Source organism: Callospermophilus lateralis, chromosome 2 (assembly GCF_048772815.1).
Source record: "Callospermophilus lateralis isolate mCalLat2 chromosome 2, mCalLat2.hap1, whole genome shotgun sequence".
NCBI classification, from domain to species: Eukaryota; Metazoa; Chordata; class Mammalia; order Rodentia; family Sciuridae; genus Callospermophilus; species Callospermophilus lateralis.
Window position 1 is genome coordinate 198524131 of NC_135306.1, and position 11093 is coordinate 198535223.

Sequence of the window (11093 nt, forward strand, 5' to 3'; positions counted from 1 at the left end):
ATTGAGGATTCCAGTTGGTCCTTTTCTTCCTCAGCATGCTCGTTTTCAGCAAGTGATACATCACTGTGTTGTTAAATTGCATTTCCCTGATGTTTCATTGTCCTAATAACCTTGTTTTTCCTCTTTTATGAAGCTCCTATTCAAGGGTTTTTTTGTCCATTTCTTTAATCTTTTAGATTCTCTTATTTATATCTTGATGTCCTTTATATATTCTGTATACAAATCCTTATTGGATAACAAATTGCAAACATCTTGCATTATGTGGCCTGTATTTCCTTTGATTTGTGTATCATAATAAGTAGTTATTAATTTAAAAAAATAAATAAAAGAATACAACAGAGAAGAAATGAGGATTTCTGTTAGTGTCCTTTGGCTGCTCAATCTATGAGGCTTACAATGACAAATATTTGTTCTTTCTCAGGTCTAGATAGTAGAAGGCCAAACCAGTGTCATCAAGCTGGAACCAATTGGTCATTGGAGCCCTGTCCCATCATGGGCTCCAGGGGACATTTCATTTCTTGCCTCTTCCTTTAGGTGGCTGCTGGCACACCATAGCTTGTTGTTTTGGAGTTCACATTGCCAATTCTTTTTTTTCTATGTTTCCTATATCTTTCTGACTCTATTTTGCAAGGATATACAGGATAATGTTTAGGATACACATGGATAATTCTGATGATTTCTCTTTCTTTTTTTTTTAATCCTATAACCCTTAATTTAATCTCATCTGCAAGTTCTTTAGGACACATAGAGTAATATTGAAAGGTGCCATAATTAGGACTTGGACCTTTTTTGGGAGCCATTACTGAGCTTGCCACAGTGTCTTATGGCAGTATTCTGCACTAACTTTGAAAAGGTTCTGTACCTCCAAAATTATTATCACATTAAATACCTGTTTAAAATAATAATTAGAAATCATTCCCACAGGAGAAATATCTCTAAATAAATGTGAACATTGCTGTTACATTACGCTGCTCCAAAAGTAAAGCCTGATTCTCGAGCATGTTGAAGCCCCAAAATTACAAATTTTGAGATGGTGAAGCCTCCTAAAGTGAGGCAGTAACAACACAGGGAGGCTCATTTCTGTGCTTAGGATTTCCATAATATCAATTTTCCTGTGGATCAAAATTGAAAGAATTGTACATGTGGAATGTATATTATCACTGATACTGATAAATATTATATTCATATTCTACATGGACCACCATTTCATTTTATTGCTTAATTCATATAACCAAATATTAAATCTTTAATCTCATATTTAATGGATTTTTAGATTTACTAAATAGTACCTACTTAATATATTACAAAGGTAAAGATAAAGTAAAAGCAATACCACTGAAGAGGCAGTCAGTACAGATAGGTCAATTGAGTCAGGTTGGATCAAGGAGGCCAATTGGAGTTGAGCCCAGGAAGTCGGAGACTCTCCCCTGAGGGACTGAAATACCTTCCGAGCCCCTCCTCCACCCTTATGAAGATAACCTACCCCTTCTCCAACCTGTTGCTAAGGCAACCTGCCCAGGAATTGTCCCTCCCTACAGGGAGTTGTAACAGTAGTTAATTGATGTGTCCTGGGCTGCTCCATCCAGCCCTTTCCCCATCATCTGCTTCTCACCTTTTTTTTGGTCCATCCCATCTGAACATCTCCTGGGCCTATTCACATAATACGAAGGAAGGAGAGAGATAAGGGGAAGAAAGCAGGAGAACAAAGGAAGCCTCATATATATAAAAAGGCCAGACATCCTCACTTTTTGGGATAACAGGATACCAGCTATGCCTCATTCTCCTGGCAATAGTCAATGTTACTCCTTTTTAAATAAACCCTGCTTTATATGCTTGCTTTAACGTGCTTCTCTAATGTTATACTTCAACGTGTGAGGGAGTAGAATTTGTCACCGCTAAACAGTGGTATCACTATCTTACGGGAAGAGTTGCATAGATGGGTGTCACCACCAAGGTCCTGTAAGAGACATGGGTGTGAATCCCATGACCCATCAACTTAGCTGTGGGCGATATGAAGAAAATATGTGGCTCTTGGAGAATCAGTGATCTGTGGTAAGCTTAATCAGGTGTGGAATGCAATCACAGCTGTGAATCCAGATGAGCTTTTATGTTGTCTGGTATTTGGGATGCAGTTGCTTGGATCTATCAAAAAATTGTTTTCCTACTTGTTAATGAAAACCATCAAAAAAAATAGGTTTTACTTGGAAAGGTCAGCTTCCAATGTTCTAAATCAGAGCTTTATCAAGTCTTTAGGCATATGCAGTAATTTAGTTCTTGGGGCCTTGATAAAATTTCCCTTCCATAATATCATACTGGTCCATTCCATTAATTACATTATTGTGGTTGGAATTATTGAGCAAGAATATTGTGTTTTGTTCTTACTAGAAAAGACACTATGGATAAAGGGTTGCCTTCCTCATACATAATGCTGCTATCAGACCTACCATCCATAGATTATCAAGAATCTCATGTGCTACCATGTTTATCCACACAATAATAATTCTGAACAAATAACTTGCTTCACACAAATGAAATGAGACAATGGCTCTGGGATCCTGAAATTTAATAGTGTACCATATTCTTCACCGAAAGCACTTGACTTGAAACAATGCCAGAAAAGCCTTTGAAGTCTGTTATAATTGCAGTTGATGCAGTATTTTGGACTATAGCAAGGTTCTCCAGAAGGTTGTAGAAGCTTGGTATTAGCATTGAACTTGTGGTTCTTCTTCTCTAATTGCCAGAATGCATGTTCCAGGAATTAAGAGGTGAAAACAGGAGTGACATCAACGGCTGGGGAATGTTCTATCAGAAAATGCAAGGATTCTATTGAATGGAAGTTAAGTTTACTCCTTGTACTCTTAGGGTTCAACATGCCTCTGAATCAGCCACTAAAGAAAAGATTTTCCATTCTGGCTATGATTCATCCTGATTACAAAGAAGGCACTAATATACTATTTCATAATGAATGTAAGTAAGAAAGTGTCTGGAATATAGAAGGTCTTCCTTAGGGCTTCTCTTATTATCATTCCAGGAAGTTAAGGTCAATGGAAGGCAATGTCAAGTCAATGGATAAAGGACTATCAATGTCCAGAACTTTCAGGAGAAAAGATTCAGATCATCAACCAAGAAAAAAACCTTGACCATCTTAAGTAATACTGAAATAAAAGAGAACAATAAAATGTATAGTTGTAGTAAGTATACTTATGGATAGGAGTTATTAAACATGATAAGTTTAAAAAATGAAGATTGTAACTATCGTGACTATTTCCTCCTATCTTCTTTATTTTGTAATGGATCTGGGTTTTATTTCTGAAATGTGTGTGTGTGTGTGTGTGTGTGTGTGTGTGTGTGTGTGTGTCTGAGTTCATTATCATGAAAAGTTGGATATGCTGACTTTACAACGTGGTATTTAAGAAATGCATTATTAACTTCATGTGAAAGTTGTTGGTTACAAAAATCACTAATGCTCTAATAATACTAATAACTAATACTCTTGGGATACCAAAGGTTAATTTGACCTTTGTCAGATTTCTTTGCATCCTTGAGTGAGGAGAGGACAGTATATTTTGGTTGTGTCCAGAACATTTGCATCATGTTAGATGGATAAGTGTGTTCGTTACTCTTTTTATTTGGAGATTAAGTGGATTTTTTTTCAAGAATAATTTTTTTATTCTAATAGTTATACATGACTTCAGGATGCATTTTGACATAATACATAAATGAAGTGCAATTTATTCTTCTGGTTGTACATGTTGGAGAATTACACCAGTCATATACTCATATATGTACATAGAGTAATATGTCTGATTCATTCCAAAGTTCATTTTCCTGAACTCTTTCATTGAATAGAATAAACAACCCAATATTACATCTCAAAGCCCTAGAAAAAGAACAAATCAATACCCAAAACAGTAGAAGACAGGAAATAATTAAAAGCAGAGCTGAAATCAATGAAATTGAAACAAAAGTAACAACTTAAAAAAATGACAAAACAAAAAATTTGTTCTTTGAAAAAATAAATAAAATTGGTAAACTCTTAGCCATGCTAACACAAAAAAACTCAAATTACTGAAATTCATGATGAAAAAGGAAGTAGCACAACAGACACTACTGAAATGCAGAAGATAATCAGAAACTATTCTGAAAATTTATACTCCAATAAAATAAAAAATCTTGAAGACATCAGCAAATTTCTAGAGACATATGACCTACCCAACTGAATTAGGAGGACACACACTATTTAAACAGATCAATTTCAGCAATGATATAGAAGACGCCATCAAAAGCCTACCAATTAAGAAGCTCATGACCAGACGGATTCTGAGCCAAGTTCTACAAGAATTAACACCAATATTTCTTAAATTATTCCATGAAATAGAAAAAGAAGGAACCCTTTCAAACTCATTCTATGAATCTAGTATATCCTTCATACCAAAACCAAAGACACGTCAAGGAAACATTAAATGGATTTTAAAGAGACGTGTGTGAGTGCCAAGAGGACAGAATGTGGACTTGTGATGACTGATTACTGTGCATCAACTTAGTTGGTGTTTTTAGATGATATTAACATTTAAACTAGTGAACACGGGGTGAGAAAGTTGCCCTTCACAGTATAGATGACCCTCAGCCAGTCAACGGATGGCCTGAATAAAACATAAATACTGCCTCAATTAGTGAGCGGGATTTCTCCAATAGACTATTTTTGACTGATACCAGATTTTCTTGGTCTCTTGCTGCGACCATCAACCAGGAATCACAGTCAGGTCTTGTAGCTTTGTCTCTGCTAGACAATACTGCAGATTTCAACCTCCAAACTTTCATAACTATGTGAGTGATTTCTTAATAATAAATCCTCTCCCCTCAGTCTGTCTTTCTCTGTGTCTCTCTCATATATATATATATACATATATCTTTCTATACACACACATCTTATTAATCTTAACTCTTTCTATGGAGAACCCAGAAAATACACCACTAACATTAATGTATAAATGTGAAGGGAATCAAAAAGTGCAAAACAATCAACTAGACACAAAGGAGCTATAAAACAAGATGTAAAAACAGCCAGCATACATTGGAAACAATAGCATAGTGACAGAGTAAGGCTGGTGAGTTATTTTTGTCACTAATTTCTTAGTCATAAGTGAATTAAACTCTCCAACATAAGTAGAAAATGGCAGAACAAAGAAAACACGATAAGACAAACTATATAATGTTTATAAAATACTTATATCCATACAAAGACCCAAATAGTATGAAAGTGAAAGGTTGGGAAAATGAAGATTTATGGTAAGAACAAACACATTAGTATTAGGCAAAATGTACTCTGAGCCAAAAATTATTAGAAGTGTAAAATAAAGACAATATATATTGATAGAAGGGCCAATTAATGAAGAGAATACAATGAAAAACATCTGACAATACGCAACCAAACTACACAACACCAATCTTGACAAAATGTAAGAAAGAAACAGTTTCACTCTAAGAGATGAAGAATTGAAAACCTCACTTTCAATAATGAAAATCATGACAAGGGAGAAGATTAATAAGAAATAAAGGATGTGAACAAAACCATAACCCAACAAATGTAAACAAAATTGTACTGGACAATCTGCCCAAGGAACAGTGAATTCTCAATTGAAAATGAAACATTCCTAAGAAACCATATAGTAGGTCAAAGGTCTAGTTTCAGTAGGCTGACAGATTCAAATCATGTAAAACATCTTCACTAACCACAATACAGACTACCTAGAAATCAGTAACTATGGAAATGTAAATGTTTACACACATGGAAAGAACACACTACAAGCAATGGATAAAAATAGATGAAAAGAGAAATTATAAAATACTTTGCAATAAATAAAAATAAAAGCACATCCTATCAGAGTTTTGGTAAGGAACAAATGCATTTGTTATAGGAAGTTTTAAAGCCTATATGACTAAATTTAAAAAAAGTGTGATCTCAAGGGCATAGCCTGACTTTAAAACTTTTGGAAAGTAATACTTCAAAATTAAATTACAAGTAACAAAAGAAAAATAGCAAATATTAGAGCTTTTAGTAAGCAAAGTAGAATATAGAATGGGAGTAGTGAAAAGAGGAAAACGGAAAGCTGATTGTGTAGAAAGATCATCCAAAATGACACAACTTTGCAGACTGATTAGGAAAAGAAGATACAACTCACTTTACTAAAATTGTAAATGGAAAGGAGACTATGCCTATTCATGTTATAGAAATAATAATAAGTTGGAATACTAACATTATTGTAATAATATGAAGAATAACTACACAGCAACATGTTGGATAACAGATAATATACAAATTCCTGAAAAGACACACAATACCAAAACTGACTCCAGCGAAAGAGAAAATATGACTCTATCTATCAAAAGTGTAACAATTAAATTAATAGTGTATAACATTCCTACTAAAAACACCTATGGAACAGATGGCTTCTCCTGTGAATTCTACCATACTGGCATTTAGTAGTATTGTGATTCTGACAAGAAACCTGGTGAGGGCTTGAATTAGTTTCCTGTGGCTGCTGCAAACTTGGAGGCATACAACAACATGTATTGATTCTTTCACACCTCTGAAAACCAAAAGCGTGAAAACATCTCATAGAGCTGGAATCAATGGTGGGTGAGAGGCGTGGTCTCTTCAGAGACTTTAGGAGATGCTCCATCTCTTGCTTGTGGCCATGTCATTTTAATGTTGCTTCCATAGTCACACCACCGACTCCTCTTGGTCTATGGTTAAATCTTTCTAACACCCTTTCTAAGCATACAGGGCATTGCCTTTAGGGCACACAAAGATAAGCCCAATGTTTTCTCATTCTTAAAATCCTTGATCTAATCCAATTTTCATAGTCTTCCAGGCCCTGAAAGAGAGATATTGGAAAGTTTCAGAAATTAACCTGAGAATCTTTTGGCCTGTTATTGATCCTGCCGGAGTGTTACATGTCAATCACACTATCTTTGAAAATTTACCACAAAAGCAAAATATTTACAAAATTGAATAACCATTGAAACAATAATTTCAATAGGAGAAATATAAATGCAGAAGTGAATCTTAGTGCTATACTACATAGCTCCACAAGCATAACATGGCCATCTCAGCACATTCAATCCCCTTGATGTTAAAATCTCCTATTATATTAGTGACAACAAATTACATATGAAGGCTTGGATTTTTGCATAGTACTGAGCTTGCTGAGGATCAAAATTAAAAACTTAAATATAATATGTTCCACACACATTTTTAGAATCACTTTAGTTAAATGTAAATTTGTGTTCATAAAGTAATGTTTGAAATATAACCAGAAATGAAGCATTTAATTCCTCTCATATTTAATTTCCTTCATGATTTCCTAAATAGTTCTTACAAGATGTGTTACTTGCCATTGAATAAGACATCACTTCCAAGAAAACATTACAAGAGTTTTGAAATGATCTACTCCAAGATGGGATTTGCAGAAAATCATTTTGTCTAAAAGTGCGAAGTGTAAAAACTGAAAGAAAATGTGAAAAAAATAGTCTCAGAAAAGCAGAAAATTAACTGTCCCTGTGAATGCACTGCTTATTTATCTTTCAGAACTTTAATCTCATGCAAAACTCGCCGTCTCCCTCAACCATTTGAAGGCCAACATGTGGGTGCAATTGAGCAAAGAGCTTTATTATTATATTCACTCATTTAATAAACATTTGTTGAGAATCTACTATAGCATAGACATTTATTCAATTAGCAATGATCATGCTTGAACACAACAGATAAAGTCACTGTCCTCGTTGAGTTTACATTCTCATTGGGGAAGATACTAAGAAACATGCTAGCAAATACATGAAAGGTAGACATTCACAAGATCTATGAAAATTGGCACAGGATAAAGGGACAGTTTCTACAGTGCAATGAAAGTGAATATTTTATAAAGTATTGCAGGGAAGGGCACATGACAGGGTCCTATTTTAGAAAAGGTCTGAATGGGTTGAGAGTATTCCTCACAGGGAAAAGAGTGCAAAACCCTGAGGTAGGAGCATGATTGGAGTTGTGAAAAAGTAGCAAGGGAATAAATGGGTGTGGAATGAAATACAGACTGGGGAAGTGCCAACAGAGAATATAACTCCAATAAATAAAGGATCCATGTGCAGAATTAATGATCCTCAAGGTTTTGCAGAAAGAAAAATGATATTATTATTTGTTTCTCATGTTAAATTTTAAGTAGCTGAAAACTCATAGTAATATATGAATATATTAAAACTGCTTATATTTTTGTCTCCATTTTTGGTAATCTAGTTACTTTATCCCTTTGAAAATTAAAACATGGGCATGGTGATTGTATAAAATGTCTCAAACAGAAATTTAATTCACATGCAGTGCCAGCTTTATCTATCTCTCATTAAATATTCAAAGAAGCACACCCTTCACTTCATAGCATTTTTTTTCTCAAATGAATACTCTCAGAGGAGTTTAGAAAAAAATTATATCTAAATTTACATTTAATATGCAAATTAAATATTACATTTCGTACATTAAACCATAATGTTTTATTTGGTAAAACAGAATCAATAGTATATGTATGGACAAATGAGAGGAGATTTACTATAGATATGGGCTCATGTGATTGTAGAAGCCAAGACGATCCATGATGTTCTATCTGAAAATCAGAGAACCAGGAAAGCTGAGAAGCAGTGTGTGTGTGTCGGGGGGGGGGGGGGGGGTGACATGTAGAATCTGAGGTCCAGAATGAGAGATGTGGATGTTCTCAATGCAAGGAGAGAGGGAAAGGAGAGGGAGAATTTGTCTTTTTCATACCTTTCTTTTCTATTTGAATGAGCTCTTGAGGAATTGGATATTGACCACCCACTCTGATAAGAGCACAACTTCTTCACTAAGTCTACTGACTCAGACAACTCCCTCTTTTGAAAACCTCCACACACACACACACACACACACACACACACACACAGAGAGAGAGAGAGAGAGAGAGAGAGAGAAAGGTTTACTGGCTATCTGGATAGCTCTAATCTGGTCATATTAACATGAAAGTAGCCAGCACAGTAGTCACATTACATATATGCTAGCAAGTTTACCACATGCATGTGCATTTGTCCTGCATTCACTTTTCATGTTAATGAACTTCTTGTGCACTGTTTTACATATATTCATAGGGACATGTGTAGAAAAATTACACAGACATAATTGAATAATTTCTCCTAAGGATTTTTATAAACAATGACAATAAATCAGACACATTCGCATTCAGAGATTATGTTTCTAGACATAATATTTCCCTTTTTTCCTCACAACAGAGTTATGCAGAGGTAAATATATCACTTCAGGAATTCAAATTCAGTATGATTTTCTTTCTTTCTTTTTGTTACCAAGGATTGAACATAGGTGTGCTCAACCACTGAGCTATAACCCCAGACTTTTTTATATTTTATATAAAACCCTTTTTTATATTTTATTTAGAGACAGGGTCTTGCTGACTTGCTAAGTACCTTGCTAAGTTGGTAATTGAACTTGCAATTCTCCTGTCTCAGCCTCCTGAGCTGCTGGAATTATAGGAGTGAGCCACCACATTCAGCACAGTGTGGGTTTTAATATATTGCTCATTACCTGGGTAAGATCTAAGAGGTAAGAATATGAGTTTTTTGCATCCTAGTTAAAATCGAATTCCTAAAGATTATTCTACCTCCCAAATGATCTTTCTGAAAGCATTTTTGACCTCCTTGTTTCTTAGGCTGTAGACCATAGGGTTGAGCATGGGGATGACCATAGTATAGAACACAGAAACAATTTTATCTGTGTCCATGGAGTGACTGGAGCTGGGCTGTAAGTACATGAAGATTAGAGTCCCATAGAAAATGGAGACTGCAGTGAAGTGGGAGGCACAGGTGGACAGAGCCTTCCTATGTCCTGTCTCTGTGCGCATCTTTAAGATTGAGCTAAAAATAAATATGTAGGATATTAAGATAATAAGAAGAGCAAAAAACACATTGAAAGCACAGACAGGAAGAAGAACAAGTTCATTCACATGTCTATCAGAACAAGAGAGAGACATGACAGCTGGAATATCACAGAAAAAATGATGGACTACATTGGACTTGCAGAAGGTGAGACTGAAGGTGTCCCCAATGTAGAAGGAGGAACTCAAGAAACCACAGAAATAGGAAGCTATGACCAGACATGCACACACACTAGTTGTCATGGTGATGGTGTAGTGCAGGGGCTTGCACACTGCTACATAGCGATCATAGGCCATTGAGGCCAGGAGGTAATTTTCCACAGTAGCAAAAGTCGTGAAAAAGAACATCTGAGCAGCACAAGCGTTGTAGGAGATGACCTCATTTCCTACAAGGAGCCCAGCCATGACTGTGGGAGTGACAGCTGAAGAGTAGCAAAAATCCACCAGGGACAGGTTACCCAGGAAAAAGTACATGGGACTGTGGAGATGGGAGTCCAGGAGAATCAACAGGATCATCCCCAGGTTCCCAACCAGAGTGATGATGTAGATGAGCAGGAACGTCACAAATAGGGGAAGCCTCAGACATGGGTCATTGGTCAGTCCCAGCAGAATGAAGTGTGTCACTTCTGTCCCGTTCTCCATCAATGTTGTAGGAGAATCTCTAGATCCTTTGGAACAGAATGATCAAAAAAAGAATTGAAATTGAAATTATAAATGCTGGAATAAGTTAAACTTCAAGTTACTCCAGAACTTATCTTGTTCCAGTAACTTAAACTTCCTGATACTCCAGAAAATGCACAGTCTTAAAAATGAAATTTTTTATATTGCTTACCTACAATATTAAATGGCATGATTCTGAGTAATTTCAACATATCATATGCCCAATATTGGATTTTTATACAGTATTGTATTTATTTAACTGAGATGTAGACTATTTGATATCCTGATCAAAATGACGTTTCTGGTATCTATCCATTCATTTCTCTGAACACAGTAAAATCTGACACTTCCATGTTGCTTGCCTGTCAAGAACTGCTATGGACACGTTATATATATATGTCTACTATTCTCTCAACAATATTAGGAGCTTGCTTGATTGCTAAATTCTAGTGCTTGAGGATTTTATTA

The 11093-nt window shown here is 35.4% G+C and overlaps 1 protein-coding gene across 1 annotated transcript; it reads right to left on the reverse strand.

Annotated features, from left to right (window-relative positions):
• Positions 1-9683: 9683 nt before the first annotated feature.
• On the reverse strand, positions 9684-10607 carry LOC143391846 (olfactory receptor 5B3-like). The gene has a single exon (XM_076844599.2). The coding sequence runs from the start codon at positions 10605-10607 to the stop codon at positions 9684-9686; it is 924 nt and encodes a 307-aa protein (XP_076700714.2).
• Positions 10608-11093: the final 486 nt, after the last annotated feature.

Excerpts from the sequence above, each read along its gene's own strand:
- LOC143391846 (XM_076844599.2), bottom strand. The coding sequence starts at position 10,607 with ATGGAGAACGGGACAGAAGTGACACACTTCATTCTGCTGGGACTGACC.